Raw genomic sequence first — 25,009 nt, 5'->3', positions numbered from 1 at the left:
AAATGAACTATAACTCAGCGAATACTCAGTCAAACAGGCATACAGACACACAGGCATGAAGCTTGAATTCTCTTCTTTTAAATTAAGTAATTTTTATAAAAAAACTAATATTCTCAGTTTATGTAATATGTATGAAAAGAGAGAGATGTCCGTCGTTCTCATCTCAGCTCATTAAGTTTTAATGTGACTCCACCCACGGAGAGCGCGCGCTATTCAAACGCAAATGATCTGAGGTGATCCACGCAAACCCGTGAAAGCCCACATCAGCTGGATAACACACCACGAGTTAACAGAGTCATGTACTTTACGACGCTGTGAGGAATAATACTATCTTAATAATAATCCTGGAAAATGTACCTCAGAAGTGCTGGAAGTTTCACTTCGAGGAGCAAAGGGATCCGGCTGAGGAATAGGTCAGTTCTATATCTGCTTTGTTCTAATCACAAGTGTCTGTACACGCTGAATGAATGAACGCACTAGGGATGGGACGGTATGAACATTTCATTATTTGATTGATTGTTTTAGGCATGCTTTTTGGAGCTATACGCATATATGTTTGTGTGTTGAGTTTGTGTGTTACTGATGGCCATATCAAATTCCTGTGTATCTGCTGATGCATTTGGCGAATAAAGTGATTCTTCTTCTTCTTCTTCTTCTATAAAAGTCTCGTGGAACTACCAGTTCATTTGCACTGTCTTGTATTCTTCATCTGGGCAGACTTCAAACTCTCTGACAGAGTCAACATCACCTGACCTCATTTTCTCATGGCTTTTTAGCTACAACAATTGTGCTTTATAAACACACATTTATAGCAGTCAGAGAAAATTTGACATTAAAAAGTCAAGGGTCAAGAACACAACTAAAGCAAACACTAACCACCATCATGGTGACTTTAAAATGCAAAATATGATTTCATTAAACCGGAAATTAAAGTAAATCTGGTTAGTTTTAAGCGAAGCTGGTAATAAGTGTACGGCCATGCATTTCACCTTTTTGTTTGGCAAAATGACATCAGCAGAGGTCAAAATCTTGATATCAAATTGACATCGAAACTTTGACGTCAATATGACTTTCATTTTTGACCTATTTTGTGACGTAATTTTGACATCAATGTGATGTCATATTGATGTTAAATTGACATCAAATGCCCACTGTCAGGCTACATTTTATCGTGGTTTATAGTGAAACCGGTAATCGTCCCATCCCTAGAACGCACAGATGCGTGCTGTTATGTAGCTACAGCTGGCAAAAAGACTGTTTAAATATGAATCGCGTTTCTATGTATGAATGAATGAACAGCTTTTACCAAACTCTATTGCTATACTGAGATGAGTAAAAATCGGATAGATTATAAAGTTTTTACTGCAAAATACTGCCACATCAAATAAGCTTATGTTGCCAATTTCTGCTCATGAATTGAATTACGTATGATAAAATGTATACTTTAGTTTTTACAAAGAAAGATTACACTAGAAATATTGTTACAATTTTAATTGTTGTTGTAATTGTATAATTCAGAACATTCTGATGAAACATAAGACTGCAAATCGACTCATCATACATGTGGGGAAGAATGATATTCATAAAGAGCAGTCAGAATTCCTTAAGGAGGATTTCAATGAACTTTTTGAAACACTTAAAAGACTGACAGTTCTGAAACACTTAAAAAACTGAAAGTTCAAACATTCATCAGTGGACCTCTTCCAGCAAGAAGAACAAATAGGTTTTCACTGTTACTTGGGCTTAATACGTGGCTGCAAAAAACCTGCAATATAAAAGGAGTGAACTTCATTGACAATTTCAATCTTTTCTGGAGTCAGAGACAACTGTTTCATCGGGATGGCCATCACCCAAACAAACTTGGTTCAAGAATGTTAAAGGACAATATCTACTTCTTCCTCAATCATCCTTCTGCAGTGTGCGCCAATCCACTCAAACTGAACGGCACACACACACCTGGACACAGTATGAATGACCACAGGACTTCACTTCAGCAGCAAAATGGACATGCGGTTGACATATCACACAAGGACAATGCTAACACCACTCCGCCACAACAACCTCTGCTCACGGACACAATCTCAGCTGAGCCCTGCCCACAGAGCTCACCACAGAGACATATCAGAACTGCTCCAAGATTCAACACCCAAGGACGACTTCCTGGAAAACAGCCAGGGAAGCCAGGACAGCATATTACAGCCTCCGATAACACCAGAGCAACAGCCTTTCACCAGACACCTTTTCCCTCTCTCCAGCATCGCCACTTCTGTGCTTCTCACAGAAAATGGAAGAACTGGTGTATGCTGGAACCAAACTATCCCACTCTTTTGCTGCAAGCCCCCAGATACCAACCAAAAAACGGCAGGCACCTCAACCACCCGCACCAAAGCCTGCGGGCCCAGCTCGCCCTCCTCCTCCTCCTGTGAGAGCTCTTCGGCCTCTGCCACAACGCCAGGGCCCACACCCTCCTCCATCTGCTCGAGGTGAATCAAAAACAACTGATACCAGCTCTCAGTGATATGTGTTGGGTTCCCGCTATGATAACAGTAACTTTCTCAAATGTTTACAAAACAAGCAGGAACCCAGTGTGCCTGTATCTTTATCTATTGCTGTTCTATTACATGATAGAAAGTTAAAGGCCTTCAATAGCCGTACAGCAAACCCAACTAATCTGGTGCCTATTACACGTCAAACTAATATTGCTGTGGGGAAAAGTAAGACTGTTAAGTTAGCACTTTTTAACATTCGGTCACTTAAAAATAAATCACTTCTAGTCAACGACTTAACCACAAACAACCTGGATTTTATGCTTCAAAATGAAACCTGGCTAGAAGACAGCTGCAGTGCAACAGTCCTCAATGAAACAGCCCCTCCTAACTTTACTTTTATGAGTGTCTGCAGAGCTGTTAAGAGAGGTGGGGGTCTAGCTGCTCTTTTTAAAGATATCTATCAATGTAAGCAAATATCATTTGGGAATTATATTACCCGTCTTTCGAATATCTGGGTATTGTGTTAAAAGGTGCTCCACACATTTTACTTATTATTTACAGGCCTCCAAAATACTCTCCAGCCTTTGCTGAGGACTTTACAGAACTGTTATCAACAATTACCTCAGAGTTTGACTGTTTTGCCATTGCTGGAGATTGTAACATTCACATAAATATTGCAGAAAACAATATGGCAAAAGAAATCAAAACTGTTTAAAAAACTTTTGATCTGACTCAGCATGTACATGGACCCACACACAATCATGGACACACTTTAGATTTACTTATCAGTAAGGGTCTAAACATTTCATCGATTGTTATTAAGGATGTAGCACTGTCTGATCATTTCTGTATTTTCTTTGATATATTGATCTCTCCTGCCACTGAAGCTAGATCTGTGTCTGTCAAGAAGAGATGCTTAAATGAGAACACTAGTGTACTATTTATGAAGGCTATATCCTTAACACCAAGCATATCTGCTGACTCTGTTGATTTTCTCCTTGATTCTTTTAACTCAAAAGTTAAAAGTGTAATTGATGAAATTGCTCCTGTTAAAGTCAGGAAGAAGAGTGGCAGACAAAAAGCTCCTTGGAGAAACTCAACAGCAGTGCAAAATATGAAAAGACAATGCAGAAAAGCAGAGCGCATGTGGCGGAAGACAAAACTTGTAGTCCATTATAACATCTACAAAGACAGCCTACATGCTTTCAATATGGAAGTAGGCAAAGCTAGACAGACTTTCTTCTCAAATATTATAAACAGAAATTTAAACAACACACACACTCTTTTTGCTACTGTAGAGAGACTGACAAACCCCCCAAGCCAGATTCCCAGTGAAATGCTCTCAGACAGCAAGTGCAGTGAGTTTGCTTCTGTGGCAATAATATCAGAAAGGTGATCAGCACATCCTTGAGTTGCGCTGGGGTCAGACAGATCAGACCACCTGTGAAAGTAGTTACTATGTCTGATTTCAAAGAAATTGATGGCAAAATTTTGGAAGAAACTGTACAGCACCTTAAAACATCAACCTGCACTATTGACACACTTCCCACATCTTTTTTCAAAAGTGTGTTAAACAGTTTAGAAGCAGATCTTCTAGAAGTGGTAAATGCCTCACTTCTCTCTGGGAGTTTTCCAAACTCCCTGAAAACTGCAGTTGTCAAGCCCCTCCTGAAAAAGAACAATCTGGATAAGACCATATTAAGCAACTATAGGCCGATTTCAAATCTTCCTTTCATAGGCAAGATCATTGAAAAAGTTGTCTTCAATCAGCTGAACAAATTCTTATGCTCGAATGGATACTTTGACAATTTTCAATCTGGTTTCCGACCACACCACAGCACAGAGACAGCGCTCATAAAGATAATAAACAATCTTCGCTTAAATACTGATTCAGGCAAATTATCAGTGCTGGTACTACTCGACCTCAGTGCTGCATTTGACACTGTCGATCATAACATACTTCTTGACAGGCTGGAAAACTGGGTGGGGCTTTCTGGGATAGTCCTAAAATGGTTCAGGTCATACTTAGATGGGAGAGGTTATTATGTGAGTATAGGAGACCATAAGTCTGAGTGGACATCCATGACATGCGGAGTCCCTCAAGGCTCAATTCTTGCGCCACTCCTGTTCAACCTGTATATGCTCCCAATGAGCCAAATAATGAGAAAGAACCAAATTGCTTACCACAGCTATGCAGACGACACACAGATCTACTTAGCCCTATCGCCTAACGATTACAGCCCCATTGACTCCCTGTGCCAATGCATTGATGAAGTCAACAGTTGGATGTGTCAAAACTTTCTTCAGTTAAACAAAGACAAAACTGAAGTCATTGCGTTTGGAAACAAAGATGAAGTTCTCAAGGTGAACGCATACCTTCACTCTAGGGGTCAAACAACAAAAAAATCAAGTCAGGAACCTTGATGTGACACTAGAGTCAGACCTTAGTTTCAGTAGTCATATCAAACCAATAACTAAATCGGCATACCATCATCTGAAAAATATTGCAAGAATTAAATGCTTTGTTTCCAGACAAGACTTAGAGAAACTTGTTCATGCTTTCATCACCAGCAGGGTGGATTATTGTAATGGACTCCTCATTGGCCTTCCCATAAAGACCATAAGACAGTTGCAGCTCATACAGAACGCTGCCGCCAGGATTCTGAGCAGAACCAGAAAATATGAACATATCACACCAGTCCTCAGGTCTTTACACTGGCTCGTCATCTTCGCAGTGAACGCGCCCATAGAGAGAAATGCACACTTCATACGGAATGCATATGCTAGTCGGTTTATTTTCGTTTTGAATTGTTTTGTTTAAAAGTAGACAATTCAAGCATTCTATAAGGAATAACTAATGGAATATTTTTAAATTCTCTGATAATCGGGTGTCCAGATCGCAAACCAGAATTCAAAGCCGACAAAGTTTAAATTTATGGGCTCAATCACACAACTCTCTCATTCGTCATGAATTCAAACTTTTCCATGGCTGTGATATAACATTTAATTGCTAACCTATTATTTCTTTTGTAAACAAAGCTTTGTGTGTCATGATATTAATGTAAAACAGCATTCACAAACAAAATATTTTTTGGGCGAACCACCGGCGGTATTACTCAGCCACCGCGGTGGTGCGGTTGTCAAGTTTACTGGCACAGCCCTTATCACAAGGAATAAATGTTGGTGGCGTTAAAATTCTGCAGCAGAGTGATGACATCTCAGATCATTATCTAGTCTTGTGTAAAATTACATTTAGCCAAGGCTGCAAAGCCGACTCCGTGTTATAAATATGTTAGACCTATCACTTCTGCCACTAAAGATTGCTTTATTAAAGGTGCATTGCGCAACATTTCATGTTAAAAATACCCGTTTTTCTAATTGCCTGATGGGCTGAATGAGCCCTGCCCTGATCACTGCGATTGCCTCTATAATCCTGTACAGTAAAATAAATAAGAGGGATTCGGGACGGAATCTGAGACTGGGCGTGACGTCATGCGCGTTCACGCTCATCTGGTAATGTCTGTCTGGCAGGTTTGTGTATTCGCCGCGCCGCCGCCATTCTCCGTATCAGCGAAGACAACTCGACTGACAAAACTTTAGTCAACTTTCGACAAAAGTAGAAGATGGATTCAAAGAGACCGGCTTGTAGTTCATTCCAAACTCCACGTAAGACAAAGAAAAGCAAACTTTTGTCTAGTGCCACAGGCGTCGGAATAAGACGAGAGTCAACATCGGGAAGGCTTTCAACAAATGGAGAGATCTCCGGTCTACTCTGCACACACTAGGAAGCGCCCGCGCCCTCAGATCACTTGGACGTGACAGTGTACAAAAGGTAAAAACGATATAAATACTGTTCGTTGGAATCTCCGGTCTGCTCTAGGGCTCAAACGGGATCCTCAGTTGGCTTTTTTCTTGATAAAACGGCAAGATATAGCCCAGTCTCTAATGTCTGATAGGGCAAATCTATGACAACAAATGATGTAACGTTAATAATCTATGAATATTACCTTGAGACATTTGAGTGTACTTTGTTGACCAACTGTGTATGGTATGATTATTATTTTGAGCTTTTACAAAGTAATAACAAAGTAATAACTTATATTGTTCATGAACGTGTTTCCATAATAATACAATCATAAGTGGATACAGCAAACACATAAAACAGTTCAACATGGTCGATAGATGGAAACAAAAACCGAAGTTTTCTACTACCCCCGTTTTCCCCTCACACATACGCTAGTGTGTAATTTACTCAAATGCCTTTCCTTTCACATATTTAAAATGACTTGCAGATTTATAACTTTATTACCTCTGAAGACATTATGACTGTAAACAAAAGATTTGTGTGGCTGATGCTCCTTTGGTTATGAACAGCTCGTGCTCGTGCAAGCGTGAGTGTGCGTGTGGTCCATGAGCGTGCACACCTCTGGCTGAATTTACAGGCATGTCCCTCTTTGGCTAACGTAGTTGCAAGATGGAGGGGCAACATGGCGACCGGCATTCCGTATGGCAGATTATAAACTTCCGTACGGCAGATTATAAACTTACGAGAATACTTTATTACTTGAAAGAAGTAAATATACATTAATGAGCACATATTTTTGAAAGAACTGTTTCTTCTGAAGAAAAAGAAGTGTTTTTTGCTAAGAATCAACTAAAAAAGTTACACAGTGTAGCTTTAAGCTGGCTATGATTAAACCGCTTGTTAAAAAAACGCAACTAGATCCTACAGAATTAGTCAATTACAGGCCGATCTCGAATCTACCTTTTCTGTCAAAGATATTAGAAAAAGCAGTATCCTCACAACTATGTTCCTTTTTAGAAAGAAATGATATCTGTGAGGATTTCCAGTCCGGATTTAGACCGTACCATAGTACTGAGACAGCTCTCATTAGAGTTACAAATGATTTGATCTTATCATCCGATCGTGGTTGTAGCTCTCTATTAGTGTTACTCGATCTTAGTGCTACATTTGATACTATTGACCACAACATTCTTTTAAATAGACTTGAACATTATGTTGGCATTAGTGGAATTGCATTAGCATGGTTTAAATCATATTTATCTGACCGTTATCAGTTTGTAGCAGTAAATGATGAGATGTCTCATCGATCACAAGTTCAGTATGGCGTACCACAAGGCTCAGTACTAGGACCGCTGCTGTTCACTCTGTACATGCTACCCTTAGGAAATATCATTAGGAAACATGGAATTATCTTTCACTGTTATGTCAACGATACTCAGCTCTATTTTTCTTCAAAACCTAACGAAACCTACCAATTCACAAAATGAACGCATTCCTACATCTAAATTCTGAAAAAAACTACAGATTTTAATAATTGGACAAAAAAAACATACATCATAAGAAGAATGGCATCTACACTAATAGTAATAATTAGTGTCTCTGTTTATCCCAAGGTTTTCCGCAGCCTGCCGGATTCAGGCTGTATCCAGATCTGACAAAGGACCTTCGCCTGGACCCGATGACAACGCAGTGCTGAAGTGCCAACTAGTCTTTCCCTATGGAGGATCCCTTCACTCTACAGATAAATCGTCGTCGGGAAAACTCAATTCGCATACCTAATGCGACTAAAGTGACAAAATAAAATAAAATTCTGTATCAAAATTTATAAGGAAAGACCAGTACTTTGTTTAGGCTTGGTTTGTAGGGAATTCCAAACCTGCACACATATATTCAAACGCACATAACTATAGAACTAATTCTTAATGTGCATGTGAACGCCATCAGTGTTTCTCACAGGTTCCCGTTCAAAGTTGAACTAAGTAACTTTTTTACCTTAACCGAACAGCTTCGGAGTCATTGGAATAGTTATATGACTTGTTTCGGGTTGAATGGTGGTCGTCTCGCACCCCCCAAGTGCCTGTGAGACGAAAAACCACCCTTGCAACTTTAGGCCGGCGAACCGCCGAAGACTTAAAGACTCACGGAGGCGATTGACATCTCACAACTTGCACTTTATTCCCCAATCGAACTTGGCCTTTGGAATTAAAATAGCCCCACATCATCACACAGCCTTCACCATACCTAGAGATGGGCATGGAGTACTTTCCATAAGATCATCTCTCAATGCAAATCAAACCAGCTATTAGGCTAACTGAAATAATACCATGCCAATCTCTAGGTATGGTGAAGGCTATGTGATGATGTGGGGCTATTTTAATTCCAAAGGCCAAGGGAACTTTATCAGGATGCATAGTATCCTGGATCCATGAAGTAACTGGCCTTTAAAAATAAAAATCTGACTATGCACACTGTATTTTAAGTAAGAACATTTATGTATTTACAATACAGTATTCATTCACAAAGAAAATTGGTGTCCTTAAAGGTTGGATTTTTCCAAATTTTTTTAATTAAGGCATTAAGTTCAATTTCCAAAAGATGATTTTTTTATTCCTCTTTTTAGTCAACTTTAGCATGGGTGTCTAAACTTATGCATAGCACTGTGTATAAATGAAGATGACTTGACATAAGGCGATTTCCTAGGCAGATATTGACTTGGGACTATATTGGGGGGGAAACACAGGCAAAGCACTTATTTGGGCGCAGGGATATTACGCCACACCTGAAAACTTCCGTCAACATACCGGCGTGAAAAGTAGCCGGCTATTTTTCCTACAGTAGACATAGTGAATTGCAATGAACATGGCGGATTTTGTGAGACGAAGAGGGTGACTTCTCAGACAATCAAGATCCAGAACCATACCTCTATGAACCTCTAGTTTGAGAAGAGGAGCTGCGCGCTTTGGAAATAGAACGACAGGACGAGGAGGTTGCAATCGCTCAACAGCCTGAGGACGTGAGGATGAGAGCCAACATGAACTGGTGATGTGAGTGTGGGGGAATATGCCAACCTATGCCAACTGAAATAGAGTGTCTGTGCTGTGGCGAGTGGGACAAGGTACTGTCATCGATGACCAGGCTCAAAGTGTGGGGATTTCAGGTGTTGCGTGATATCTCTGGTCATAAGGTCATACACACTTAGGATGAGTTGAGGGTGAGTAAATCATGGGCTATTTTTCCTTTTTGGGTGAACTATCCCTTTAAAATGCTTTCTCAATGGATCTCCCAGCTTGGTGTAGTAATGTTGTTGCGTGATCGAGTTCGGCTCATGAGTAAACCGCTGTCAAGTATTGCTCTGAGCTGATAAACTGTTTGCGCTGCGCAGCTCAGACGAGTAGCGTGGTTTCACTCTGCTTTCGTTTGCTGTGATGTTTCTCGTATGCAGCAGAAATGGCAGCTCTCTCTTATAAAAAGTTCGCAAAATGTGACCATTTAGTCTCAGTCTAGAGCCCTGTATAGTGCTGTATTTCTGCTTTACATGAGCGCCACCTACTGTCAGAGAGCAAATTTGTGTTTTTTTTGCCTTGATTTGAACTGACAAATTAGACATTCCTGTTTAGTCCAGGAAAAGTAACGTTTTATGACAGACTAATTGTAAAAAAAAAAAAAAAATCAGAATAGATCATTTCTATGAGGTGTCCAGAACAACATACTAAAAGTCCTAAGAAATCCTAGTTGAGGAAATATGTTAAATTCTCATCAATCCGAGATGTGTGCCAATAAGGCCAGGCAACAATACACCCCAATGGGGCTATTTTTTTCCTTTACTCCTATCAAAATGAAACTTTACACAATGAAAGTACCCATGAAAAGTAAAAAATGTTGTATTACAAGTTTCTTTGAAAATGAATTTTAATATACAAATGAGCTATAGACTAATCGAATATGCCCAAAATACACCCAAGTAGGCTTAATTTTTTACTTTACTCCTAACACAATAAAACTTTACATAGTAAAAGTATACATGAAAAGTAACTTTTTTGTGTTACAAGTTTCTTTTGAAATGAATTAGAATATGCACATGAGGGCCACACCTATTGAATATGTCCTAATTTGCATATAGGCAGAAACACCATTCATATGTATGACAAATACATCGGCCCAGTATTCATCCAATCATCTACTGCCAATGGGTGATGCCAATGCTGCTTTTAGACTGGCCTCTAACCTGAAAACTGCCTGGCTTGGTAGTACCTGCCAGGGGTGTAACCCCCGCCGGTATAGTCTTCAGGGTCACGGAGGCACACAAGCCTCCCCATCACGACAAGGTAGCAACAATAGGGGAGGTTTCTTTCTGGTGTTTTTTTTTTTTTTTTTTTTTTACTAACTAGATATTGCTGTTGCTAGCTTCTCATAACACTGCAAAGCTACTTTACAAACGGTGGAAGTCTGATGTGTGGCCCGCCTGGTCTGAAATACTTGCTGACTACAAAAAGAGAAGCAGTTTTGGTGTCTGGCAAAATTATTGTAAAGAGCTGGAATGTCTGGAAAGTGTGTCTATCTGGTTTTTCATCTGTCTTCTGTGTGAGAGTGAATCGTTTAGTTGGTAAGAATGACTTCTGCCTGTAATCTCGTAATCTTACCAACAATACCAATCACTTGTAAATCTACCAGCCCAAAATGTAATCTCACCATGTTACTAATGACTAAAATGTCTATTCTAACTTCCTTATGTTATCTGTAGGGGGAATGTGGAGGTAAGGCTTGTTCGCAAAAAAAAAAAAAAAAAAAAAAGAATTTAGAAAGCAACTGGAGGCAAGCTTGTGCAATCAATTCTTAAGGTCAAAATAAGTCTTTTTGTGGTAAGTGACCCAGGTAAGTGTGGCAAGTGACTTTAAAGGATTAGTTCACCCCAAAATGAAAATTTCCTAATAATTTACTCACCCCAATGCCATCCAAGATATCCATGTCTATCTTTCCTCAGTAGAAGAGAAATTATGTTTTTTGAGGAAAACATTTCTGGATTTTTCATCTAACAATGGACTTCATTGGTTACCATCGATTTTAAGTCCAAATCAATGCAGTTTCAAAAGTCTTTGAAGTGTTTAAACGGGCTGTACGCGATCACAGCTGAAGAAGAGCTTAAAAATTGATGGTAACCAATGAAGTCCATTGTTAGACGAAAAATCCAGAAATGTTTTCCTCAAAAAACATAATTTCTCTTCCACTGAGGAAAGAAAGACATGGATATCTTGGATGGCATTGGGGTGAGTAAATTATTAGGAAATTTTCATTTTGGGGTGAACTAATCCTTTAAATTGATCGTGTTTATGCATAGGTTAACTTACTGAATGGACATGAATGTGTTAGTTATTTGACCCCTGTTTTTTCTACTTGTGACTTTATGGTATCTTGGCCATACAGTAAGTCAATTAGGCCTAGTGTTGAGCTCATTTGCATATTTAAAATAGATTTTTCAAAGAAACTTGTAAAACAAAAATGTTACTTTTCATATATACTTTCACTGTGTGAGGTTTGATTGTGATAGGAGTAAAGGAAAAAATAAGTCCATTAGGGTGTATTCTGGACATATTCGATTAGTATATTGCTCATTTGCATATTCAAATTCATTTTCAAAGAAACTTCTAATACAAAATGTTTTACTTTTCTTGTAGACTTTCATTGTGTAAAGTTTTTTTTTTTTTTTGTGGTAGGAGTAAAGTAAAAAATTAACCCTATGCAGGTGTATTTAGCCTATATTCGATTAGTGTATAGCTCATTTGCATATTCAAATTCATTTTCAAAGAAACTTGTAATACAAAAAAATGTTACATTTCATGGGTACTTTCATTGTGTAAAGTTTCACTTTGATAGGAGTAGAGGAAAAAAATAGCCCCATTGGGGTGTATTATTGCCTGGCCTTATTGGCACACATCTCGGATTGATGAGAATTTAAGATATTTCCTCAACTAGGATTTCTTAGGACTTTTAGTATGTTGTTCTGGACACCTCGTAGAAAAGATCTATGCTGAAAAAATTTATTTTACAATTAATTCTATTTTTGGCTCCAAAATGAGTTACTTTGCCTGGACTAGCTGGTTAAAAATGAGTTAACCCTCTGGGGTTGGCAAACGCGCCCGTGCGTTTTGCTGGATTTTCTTCACATTGTAGCACAATAAACTTAAATTACTCCGTCATTTATGGTCATACAGAAAAAAGAAATATGAAAAAAGAATCTGTGATATTTCTACTTTTGTATGTGTCCACTTACAATCAAATCAAAACATTGTGCTTTTTTAAAATAAAGAAAATAAACAGGGTGTGCTTTCTTCCTCTCCGCTGAACTTTTCTTGAGCACGTCTATAAACTGAAACAAAACTCAGTGAATACTTTTTCACACATTTATGAGCCATATATCTTTATAAACATTTAAGTGTGTACTTTTAAATGTCGCATTGAAACTGAAAACAAATATTCTCTGCTTAAGTAATTTGTATAAAACCAAGATGTCCAGTTTCACAAGCGCTTGCTCATTATTTTTTATTTGACCACGCCCACTCGCGCAAAAGAGATTGACATGCAAATCTCCACCTGGAATACGAACGCACTCGTTACCTCAAAAACAAAGCACCAAACTTCAGCAGTTCTCTGCTTTTCGTCAAGTTTGGAAGACGTGCCGTGAGCTTACATTGGATATACCTCAGAAGAAGAACGGAAATTAAAAACGTCACGATACCTAAATTCATCAGTATCGATACTTAAAAAAAAAAACCCGCCTCCCTATGGACGTCTGTGTTTTTTTCCTGACGCACGCAGCAAAGAAGCTGCCGCTGTCAGTGCCATGTGACAAAACACTACAGCGAGATGGCTGCACGTGCGAGCACAAGTGGTCACGACTCGTAGAAAAAGATGACGCGAGGAGTGACATATGGAAGTACGTTGACTACCTTGCTCTGTTGCACGATGCACCGATACTTCAAAAGTAAACCGGAAATTAAAAACGTCACGATTCCTTAATTTATTAGTATCGATACTTCTAAGAATGACCGCGTTCCAGATTTATAAGGCCGGCGACACACTGGCTGCGTGTCGTGTCCATTTTTATTTCGGCTCCCATGTTAACTGCCTGCGTGACACACGGGTAGTTGACGTGACGTGGCTTTTTCACCGTCACAGAAGATAAAAAATAATTTATTTCACATTTTCATCATTTAGAATACTATAAATGGTTAAACATTTTCTTGTTTTACATGAATTTGTTTAAATACCCGAGTTATTATTTTTTTTTTTACAACTTTGAGCCAAATCTCAAAATCGTCCTATGCTGTGACGGTAGACAACATTATTTCATAAATATTAACTTTTATAAATAAAGAAAATAATGTTTAAACATCTTAATGAACATTCCTGGCATAATTGTGCAAGTGTCTATTTCACTAAGTGGCCATCACTTTTCCTATACATACATTTCTAAAAGTGTAGGAATTTAATAAAGTTTGTCACAGAAAAAAATGTCCTTTGGTGTTATGCAATAACCTGATATTAAGTTGGGCAATATCATGGACAACTAAATTTAGTTGAAAGGCCCCATTCAAGGTCATGTGACTGAAGACCCCTATGAAGCCCATGAGCAGTGCACATGGCAAGTATTTCTCTCAGAATTGTTCAAATTTTTAACTATGTTTTCAGACCGTGTTGCCGTGTTTTAAAATTTAACATCGCTAATTTCCAGCATATCAGAAGCTCTTTATCACTGGAAGCAGCAAAATCGTATTTACAGGCAATGATTATATCGCATATATTGTACTGTATGTCATCATGGTCTCAAGCCAAACAAACCGTTTTAAACCCCCTTAGATCATTACATAATCAGGCCTTGAAAATCCTCTATAAAAAGCCTCGGCGGTACCACCACTGCAATATACTTGAAAAGTACAGTATACTAAGCTTTGACAACCTGATCAGGTATTCTGATATCCGTTTGGTTCACAAAATCCTTAATGATGCTGCCCCACCCCCTTTAAAAACATATGTACAGCTACGCTCTGAACTAACAAACAGAGCGTTGAGGTCTGTATCTAGGGGTGATTGCAATGTTCCCAAAAGAAAGTCTGCCTTCTCTCAATCTGCCTTTTCCTATAAAGCCATCAAAGAATGGAATGGGCTTCCAGACAATCTAAAGAACAATGCAGATTTTCACAGCTTCTCACGGGCAGTTAAAGACTGGCTTTTAGACCACCAGTCCTGCTCACACTAAAAGCACCAGACGGGTATCGAGACATCAGATGATACCCTTGTGGGTACCATTTGATGGCTTTTACACTGTATTGTGTTTTGTGTGTTATAAAAAAAAAAAAAAAAAAAACCTGTTGCACGCCATATATTTAGCACATTTAGCATAACATTGCAACTAATTAATTTTGCACACAAATTGGTAATTTGCACTTTATATATTGTACCTTCTTAGTAAACTGCCTTTTTATATTGTATTAACCGTCTTTGTTAATTGTCTTTGTTATGTAATTTTAACTTTGTTATGTACTCTTAATTGTGTAGGACTACAGATGGAAATTAGCATAGTGCTAAATCTGGTGCAGCCATCTTTTTAATGTAACTGCACATTGTCCTGATATAAATAAACTAAACAAAAAAAAAAAAAAAAAAAAAAAAAAAAAAGACCACTGATATTGTTAAGTTTTTTTGTCCTTTAGTGTGACACTCCTAAATATAATTTAATTAAAATTAATATTTTTAACAGCAAGACTCTGTAATATTATGCAAATGTATCATGCCAATTGCTAATAACAGTTCAGCTAGTATTAGCATGGTTATTAACTGCCACAAAAGCTCAAATGTCCTTTGGTGTGAAAGAAAATGTCACTGGAAATGTCCTTTGGTGTGACACTTTGGCCTGTCACACCATAGGACACAGATGTCACACCATAGGACAAGACCTCCTTAAGAAGCTTTTAAGACGAATATATAAAGTTTCAACAAAAAAAACTATGTCCTCCTTTATTATTGTTACAATAAACACTATATATTCTGACTCTTTTTATGCAATGACTATCTTTGTCCTTTAGTGTGACGTTTTGTCCTATGGTGTGACAAACATAAAACAACAGAAAAATATACTTATTTTAAAATATCTTTAAAAAAAAAAGAGTCAAGTTTGGCATTAGGGGAGTTACAATAATATCTCCTCTTAAATGGGTACAATTTCAAACAGTTTTGTAAGGTTGGCAAAAAAGTTTTATTGACATTCGTAGGGAAAAGTTTATCAGGTTCATCTATCCATGGTGAAAATGATTCCAATTAGTACTTTCATGTAAAATAAATATCACTTTAAGAAAATAATGTTTTAATAATGTTAACAATTCTGTCTCAAGTATTTTTTATGTTATTTAATATAATTTCTTAGTACTTTTTAAATGTCACACCATAGGACACATTTACAGTACTGTTGAGTGAAAACGTGAAAAAAATATGTGAAGTCATTGACAAAATGAGTGACCACTACTATTTTCTGAAACTGCAGTTTTCATACTCCTTAAATATATGTATTTTTTCTTAAAAAGTTATGTTTTCCAAAAAAAGTACTTTTTCTTGGCCATTTGTCAACTACCCACACGCGTCTGGGCGCAGCTCGAGACGCACGGAAAACGCGTGCATGCTAGAAATAGAACCGGCACCTATTTTTCACGCGACACGCAAGCGTATTGGAAGCGTTTCCAGGCAAAATAGAATAGGAAATGTCATTTTGACACGAATATATTAATCAATGACATTTTGATGTTTGAAAGTTTTGACAAATACAATAGGGCTATAGGCTAAATGTAATTTGAAAAAATATTATCGATTTTCAAATATTGCACCTCTCAATACAGAACGAATTATACTGTAGCCTATTTTGCCGTCAACACTGCCGACGTTGTCTTTGCTGATATGTTTAACATGAAGTATAGGCCTTCCACAACTCAAGCCTCATTGGTGATATATTTGACATATGGGGAGAATCATATGTTACCAATATTAAACATTGTTTAATATAAATCGCGTTTCATATTTTTATTCAAAGTTCAGAATCAACATAAAGCAAATGAGATAATGCTGCTTTTTACCTTGAATGCCTTGAATGTCAATGCCTCTAATTTATTTTTTATATTTTGATATTTCATATTTTGTTCAAATGTTTAATATATCTGCTGTTCATATGTTAATTTATTAGTATGTTATATGATTAGAATGTTGTCCCGCAATGATATTTGAAAGTGTTTCTCCCTTTTCAGGAAAAGTATAGAAAAAGTATCGAAATCGCAATACTTGACTTGGTATCGGTATCGAAACAATAATTTTGGTATCGTGACAACACTACAAGAGAGACTTTGTTACACAGCACATGAAAATAAACTACTTACCGTGATCTCAGACTGAGGTGATGTGGTTTCTCCACTGCATGGATCTTCATGTGTCACTTCAGGTGAGATAGAGAAACTCTTCCGGCACTGATCACACGTGTGCAACTTCTCTCCAGTGTCGATCCTCTCATGCGATCTCAGATGTGCTGGCTGACTGAATCTCTTGTCACAGTGTGAACACTTGTAAGGTTTATTTCCAGTGTGTGTATTTTCATGTCTTTTCAGAGATGATGATTCACTGAATCTCTTGTCACAGTGTGAACACTTGTAAGGTTGTTCTCCAGTGTGGATCCTCGCATGTGTTTTCAGATGTGATGACACACTGAATCTCTTGTCACAGTGTGAACACTTGTAAGGTTTTTCTCCAGTGTGAATTCTCTGGTGCCGTTTTAAACAGTTTGCTGTAATAAAAGTCTTCTCACACTCAAAGCACATGTACTCTCTCACACCAGTGTGAATTTTCTGATGTGTGTGTAAATATTGCAGCACTGAAAAACTCTTTCCACACAAAGAACATGAATGCGGCTTCTCCTTCGTATGAACTGTCAGGTGTGTCTTCAGGACTGATGCCCTAAGAAATGTTTTGCCGCATTGATCACATGAGAACGGCTTCTCTCCGGTGTGGATCCTCATGTGTTCTTTAAGATATCGTTTGCATGAGAATCTCTTTTCACACTGATCACACATGAATGGCTTCTCTCCCGTGTGGATCCTCATGTGAACATCAAGTTGCTTTTTGTTAGTGAAACAATTCCCACATTGATCACACGTGTGCGGCTTCTCTCCAGTGTGGATCATCTCATGTGTTTTCAGAGATGATGACACACTGAATCTCTTGTCACAGTGTAAACACTTGTAAGGTTTTTCTCCAGTGTGAATTCTCTGGTGCCGTTTTAAACTGTCCGCTGTAATAAAAGTCTTCTCACACTCAAAGCACATGTATTCTCTCACACCAGTGTGAGTTTTCTGATGTGTGTGTAAATATTTCAGCAGTGAAAAACTCTTTCCACACACAGAACATGAATGCGGCTTTTCTTTCGTATGAACTGTCAGGTGTGTCTTCAGGTGTGATGCACTAAGAAATGTTTTTCCGCACTGATCACATGTGAACGGCTTCTCTCCAGTGTGAACTCTCATGTGAACATCAAGACTATGTTTGCTTGTGAAACTCTTTCCACACTGAGTGCAGGTGAAAGATTTCTTGGCTCTTTTCTTTAAAAAAATATTTTTAGTCTTTGAGCGACTCAGAGGTTTTTCTCCAGGTTTGACATGATGTTCCTCCTCCAATTCACTCGGTTCTTCACTCTCCTCCTTCACTTCACTCAGTTCTTCACTCTCCTCCTCCACTTCACTCAGTTCTTCACTCTCCTCCTCCACTTCTTATCGCATCCGGATTATCGCATCCGGAGGAGTTTTTTGTTGTTTTTTTTTCCCCTAGATTGTGTGATTTGGTGTTAGTTTGTGGCGTGCTGTTCGATGCTAGCTGCAGGCTGCTGTGTTCTCCCTTCTGATGAGTATCTGGTGAGTATAGTGTCTGAGTGCTGTTGACTTGAAATATTTGGTGATCTCCCTAGTGAGTTAGGGAGTGTGCTAGCTGGGCAGAGAAATCTGTCCTTCCATCTGTGCACTCATTTGTTATTTTGCCTTTTTTATTTTTTAGATAACTCTGGGTGGAGACATGTTTCTCTGTTGGGGGCAAGCATTTCAGGTCCTTGGTTCCTGAAGTTTTGCTTTTAAAGACGCCTCGAGCCCGGCACGTCTCAGAAGATACTTAGGTTTCAGTGTATGATAGGCAGGTACCAGGGGGTTTGCTTTAAGGGTTGTCAGTGCACTCGGGGGGCTTGCCTGCAGTGCTCATCAGAGGGTGATTTTGATAAGTTAGGTGAGTTAGAGGTGCTCTAGTTTATGGGTACCATTGTGGTAATGTGTCCATGATCCTAGCTTTGTGTGTTATGCAGCTTTTGTTTGTCAAGTAACTGTGACTTGACTTTGTGTAGGCTAGTTCACCCTGAGTTAGTAGTTGCCTTAGTTGATTGCCAGCAAGTTCCATTGTGGTAGTGGTATTTGTTTGGGTAATGTTCTGTGCTACATTAGTAGTTTGATGGGTTGGTTATAGTCCTACTTTTGTGATTATGGTTTTGATAGCCATTAGGTAGAGAGAGCATTAGTGATTTAGCTGCTTTTGAAATATTGTACACTTTGTGTTGTGTGTATGGTGCGCACTGGTTTCATGTTGAAACTTTCTGTAAAGGCTTCAGGTGCAGTCTTGTTCAGATGTAAGAAGGCTATCGAGTATGGCAACGCTTGATGACTTTGTAAGTGCACCTTCAGAAGAGTTGCTTGAGCAACTTACTAAAGATCAGCTTCTAAAACTTGCCAGTTATTATGACATTGAGATTGCCAGTAGTGAGAAACGTTTAAAAGAGAATATTAAGGAGTCTATTAAAACTATCCTAATAGAGCAAGGTATCCTCAAGTCTGTGCATCCACTGGCACCTCAAATGTCACAGAGTGCTGTTGAGTTGAGGTTGAGAGAATTGGCTTTTCAGGAACGGCAACTAGAAGAAAAGCAGAAGGAGAGACAGCTAAGAGAGAAGCAAATGCATTTAGAACATGAACTGTAAATGACCGCAAAAATATGTATGTGTGTGTTTCCCTTTAAACGTGTTGTGCGCGCGCACGCACGCTCTCTACGTAACGTAAGCTGTAACTCAGAAAGAAGAAAGAGGTGCGGACGAGGAGCACATTGTGGTTCTCACGTGGTGTTTACAAAAGTTTGAAATATATATTGTAAAAAGGTGGATGCACTTTACGTTTGGTTCTTTTAGTACCCTTTGGCAAGCGGAGCGAGGTATGTGTCTTTATTGTGTGTTTGCATGTTGTATTTTAAAGTAATATATAATTTCGTATGGCACGTGTTATTTGTCGAGCTCTTTTGGTTAATTTCTCATGCATGTAATAATTTATTTGCCTTTTGGGTATGTGTATTTGTTTAAGTAATCTGTCATTTGTACATACGTTTTATTTATGAGTATATTGTTTCTTTATGTAGTTTCACGGTGCTACAACACAACGTTTATCGAAGTCACGGTTAATGGCGCTCAAAGCGAGCGGAATAAAGAAGATTAAGCACCCGTCGAAACTCTGTCTCGTTTGTCGACGCCGAGGGGCTGCTACAGTGAAACTCGACGCTTATCGGGACTCTGCATCACTTCGCTGCTGCCCTGTTCGAGAGAGTTCATCAAAACACCACACGAGGATCAGCACGGCGCTGCGGACGTCTGCGCAGTCACAGCGGATCGTGACGTCATTATAACTGCTTAAAGGGAAAGATCGCAAGGTGGTAGCAAGGCACCGTTTAACATTACAGATGAGATTGAGACTGTGAGTTAAATCGTATTCCCACGTGAGCTGCATCCAATTTTTTTTGAACTATTAAATTGAAGGATAAGACTACAAGAGACATTTAAATTGAATTTAGTCAAATCTCAAGAAAATATTCAAGTTTACTTGATTATTTAAAGACTATAAAAAACTTGTGTGTTAAATTTGAACGTCGATTGTTGAAGATTTATCTTGGACATTTAAAAAGTCATACACAAAGAGTATAGTTAACTTTATTACTGTTTGTAAACACTGAAATTTCTGATCTATTACAAGGGAAATATTTAAACGTTAAAGGTGTTTACAGTTATGCATTTGTGTTGATTCTCGTTGCTAACATTTTGAGTGCTTACATTTTAGAGGTCTGATGGAAATGGTATCACTTATAGCTTAAGCTGCCCAGTTTAAAGAAGCAAACAACTTTAAAGAGGCCATGGAAAACCCACCTGAAAAGGAAGTTGAATCAGTTGAGAAGATGCCACTTCCAGCTGAAGAAATAAGTAACCCACCAGTGCAACAGATCAGAGCAAGCTCACGTGAAAGAAGCTTAACAGAGAAAGGTCGAGAGCTGCATGAGCTCGAAGCAAAGAAACAGGAAAGGTCCTTCCATAAGACATATGAGTCCTGGAAGCAGGCTGCAAGAGAGGCTAGATCAAATTTGAAAACGTTCTGTACACGTGAAGACCTGGAGCAAATACAGCAGGACATTCAAGGCAGACATGATTCAGTCTATCAGCGTTATGAACCGATTCTGCGTAACCACACTACTACTCCAGACATTGTTAAACGTATGGATGCCTGTGCTGCACTAACTGCAGAGATCACTGATCTTGTCAGTAAACGACTGGAAACATTTAATGAAAGTTACAACGAAGAACTTGTGAAGGAAAGAGTAAGGCAGGTGCTGAATAAGGATGAATATGGATCCGTCTTTGGATGTACAGTAACAAACACAGTCGTTTCAGAGTCATCACTGGGATCCGATAACCAATCAAAGACTTCTAAAGTCTCAAGTAAGCGTGCTGATGCACAGGCAGAATTTGCAGCGAAACTAGAACAAGCTAAAGCTTTACAAGAAATTCACAATCAACAAGCTAAGCTTGATAAGATGGAGCATGACTGGAAGCTTTGTGAATCGAGAATGTTAGCGGAGATAAAGCAGAAGGAGGCTGAAATGCAGTTAAGGCTAGTTGAGGAAAAGAAGCGGCTACAACAGCTACAAGTTGACAAAGAAGTTAAAGTAGCAGCAGCTCGTGTCAAGGTGTATAACGATTTGGAAGGCAACCTTCATTGCTGTGAAGATGACGAAGGCCCTAGCATTCACACTGGCTGCCAAAGGACAGAGCTTACATCTCAACTGAACCCGGAAGCACAGTTGTTCCTACCTCAGCAAGCATCATGTGAAGGATATGAAGTTACATCACCTCAGGAAACTGCAGATCTAGCTCAAGCAATAGCAAACTCACTAAGCACACATCGGCTGCCAGTTCCAGAACCCACTGTCTTTGTTGGTGACCCTTTAAAATTCATAGATTGGAAGATGTCATTCATGGCCCTCATCGATCGAAAACCTCTTCCTTCTGGTGAAAAAATGTTCTATCTGAAGAATTACCTTGCTGGGGAAGCTCGCAAAGCGGTGGAGGGATATTTCTACAGAAATTCTGAGGATGCGTATCAAGGTGCCTGGAAAGTGTTACAGGAAAGGTACGGGAACTCGTTCGTCATCCAAAGAGCGTTTCGAGACAAGCTGATGAGATGGCCCAAAATTGGAGCAAATGACCCACTGGCATTACGAGATTTCACAGATTTCCTACAAGGTTGTGTCGAGGCAATTCCTCACGTAAAAGGATTAGCCATCCTAAATGATTCTGAAGAAAACCACAAGCTGTTAAAGAAACTCCCCGAATGGATTGTGAGAAAGTGGAACCGAATCGTGGTGGAAGAGCTAGACGCATCAGGTGACTATCCAAGTTTCAAATGCTTCACAGAATTTCTGCAAAAGGAAGCAAAAATAGCTTGTAACCTTATAACCTCTGCGCTATTTGTGAATCAAAGGAACACAGATGCAAGGTTCCCCAAACGTGCTAAGGCTCTCAGTACAAAGGTCCAAGTGAACGACTTAAGCTCAAAAAGACCAGAGATGTACATTTCTAAGCCAAAGACATCGTGCCTTTTCTGCAAGGATGAAAAACATCACATTGCTCAATGCTCTACATTTGCTGGAAAGACTAGTGAAGAAAAGAAAGCCTTCATTCATGAAACCCACCTCTGTTTCGGATGTCTCAGAAAGGGACACATGAGTAAAGACTGTAGAAGAAGACATACATGTGATGTACGTGTGGTCGAAGTCATCCTACCTGCTTACATGAAGAAAGGGATAAAGCTCCTTCAAAGGACCCTAAAGGGGCATCTACGAATGTTCAAGCAAATGAAGAAGTTCATAAAGTCATGACCCACGCACTCACTCAATGTTCTCCTGCTACTTCCAGCATTGTGCCAGTTTTCATCTCTACAGTGGACGAACCCCAAAGAGAAGTACTAACTTATGCTCTACTTGACACCCAGAGCGACTCAAGTTTCATCTTGGAAGACCTTCTTGAAAGTTTGAATGTTGTCTCACAACCTGTGCAATTGAGGCTCAGCACCATGACAGCTGCTGACACGATCACTGCCAGTAAGAGAGTCTGTGGACTTAAAGTAAGAGGACTACAATCTGCAAGTTCTATACCACTACAGCAAGCATACACAAGAGACTTCATTCCAGTGGACAAGTCGTATATCCCCACCAAGCACACAGCGCTTCAGTGGAGTCACCTCAGACACTTAGCAAGTCAGCTATCACCACTTTTGAACTGTGAAGTCGGACTTTTAATTGGATTTGACTGCCCATCTGCTCTAGCTCCCTTGGAAGCCATTACAGGTGGTGAAAATGAGCCTTTCGCGCAAAGAACTGTGCTTGGGTGGAGTATTATAGGCCTGTCTAATCCACACCTTGACCGACAAGGAAATCAGAGTTTTGTCCACCGTGTCGCAGTAAAGGAAATACCTGTCCCATCGCCCAATGAGATCCTGAAAATTCTTGAGTCAGATTTCAATGAGAAAGCTTATGAGGATAAATGTGTGTCACAAGAGGATGTTCGTTTCATACAGCACCTCAGTGCCAATATTCATCAGAAGGATAATGGACATTACGAGCTTCCTCTCCCATTTAAGTGCAGCAGCCGACCTTCACTACCCAACAACAAAGGGCTAGCAACTGCTCGACTACAACACCTAAAGAAACGGCTCAAGTCCAATAAACAGTATTATGATCACTACAAGGCTTTCATGGAAGAGATGATTATCCAGGGTGATGCAGAACAAGCTCCAGCTATACTAAGTGGAGAGACAGTGTGGTACATCCCACACCATGGAGTGTACCACCCTCAGAAACCAAACAAGCTGAGGGTGGTATTCGATTGTTCAGCAAAGTTTCGTGGTATATCTCTAAATGACACACTTCTAACTGGGCCTGATCTAACCAATTCCTTGGTGGGAGTGCTGTGCCGTTTCAGAAAGGAGCCAGTTGCAGTTACCTGTGACATAGAGAAGATGTTTCACCAGTTTCTCGTCCCACCTGATGAACGCAATTACCTGAGATTCTTATGGTGGGAGGGTGGAGACTTGGAGAAAGAGCCTCAAGAATATCGCATGGCAGTCCACCTCTTTGGCGCCACGTCTTCACCTGGGTGTGCCAATTTCGGCCTAAAGTATCTGGCACAGCAGCAAAAGGTTAACTATCCTTCAGCCTCAGCATTCATTGAGAAGAACTTTTATGTGGATGATGGTTTAACCAGTGTTCCCTCAACCAGTGCAGCCAAAGAGCTAATAATGCAAGCTCAAAGAGTGTGTAAACATGGAGGTTTACGGCTTCACAAATTTAACTCAAATAAGGAAGACGTTCTGGGTTGTTTAAACCCGTCAGAAAAGGCAACAACATCAAAGCCTCTTGACTTTAATCTTGAAGCAACACCAGCTGGACGTGTACTCGGCATTCAATGGTCAACAAAGGATGACACATTCAGTTTCAGCATTGACCTTAAGGATCAACCATCGACTCGCCGTGGTATTCTGTCTATTATAGCCTCTCTATATGACCCTCTTGGGTTTGTCGCCCCATTTATTCTACAGGGAAAGTGTATCCTACAAGAACTGTGTCGTAGAGGTACTGAATGGGACGACGAACTTCCTGATGACTTGCGTTCTCAATGGGTGGGTTGGAAAAACGATCTTCTGAAACTCAAGGAAGTATTGATACCAAGATGTTATCACCCACATACCTTCAGTGACATAGTCAGAACAGAGTTACACCACTTCTCTGATGCGAGTAATATAGGATATGGTGCTTGTTCCTACCTCCGCTTCAAAAATGACAAGAGTGAAGTCCACTGCAGTCTGGTGATGGCTAAAGCCCGGGTCTCACCTACAAAGGTCATAAGCATTCCCAGGTTAGAGCTCTCAGCCGCTGTCATATCTGCCAGAATGAGTGTCATGCTGAAAAATGAGCTGGAAATGAAGATTGACCAAGAGTTCTTCTGGACAGACTCGCAGGTCGTTTTAGCATACATTAACAACGAAGCCCGTAGGTTTCATGTTTTTGTCGCAAATCGAGTGCAGCTGATTCGAGATGTCACAGATCCTAGTCATTGGTGTTACGTAAATACAACAGATAACCCTGCTGATTATGCATCTAGAGGGCTTAATGCGTCTGCCATCTCTACATCAATGTGGTTATCAGGACCCAAATTCCTGTGGGAACAGGAAGTAAATGCAACACCATACACACCTGTGAACCTGCTTGTCGGTGATCCTGAAGTTAAATTAGTCCAAACCTTCGTGACCTCAGTCAGAGACGGAGCAGACATCCTCAGTCGCTT

General features: G+C 39.5%; 1 protein-coding gene across 5 annotated transcripts in view; it reads right to left on the bottom strand.

The window, feature by feature from the left end:
- The window catches only part of LOC309492270 (uncharacterized protein), a 39,730-nt gene that overhangs the window by 3,053 nt on the left and 11,668 nt on the right, over positions 1-25,009 (bottom strand). For 4 of the 5 annotated variants that reach the window (XM_082161184.1, XM_082161185.1, XM_082161183.1 and 1 more), the window contains exon 3: positions 16,710-19,267. The exons of the other annotated variant lie outside the window; for it this stretch is intronic. In XM_082161184.1, coding sequence (XP_082017310.1) covers positions 16,710-17,846 — 1,137 coding nt within the window. In that variant the 5' untranslated portion in view covers positions 17,847-19,267. The remainder of the gene's footprint in view (positions 1-16,709; positions 19,268-25,009) is intronic. 5 annotated transcript variants of the gene reach the window in all.

Source organism: Leuciscus leuciscus (genome assembly GCF_965113295.1).
Source record: "Leuciscus leuciscus genome assembly, chromosome: 1".
NCBI lineage: Eukaryota > Metazoa > Chordata > Actinopteri > Cypriniformes > Leuciscidae > Leuciscus > Leuciscus leuciscus.
This window is presented reverse-complemented; position numbering and strand designations above follow the sequence as displayed.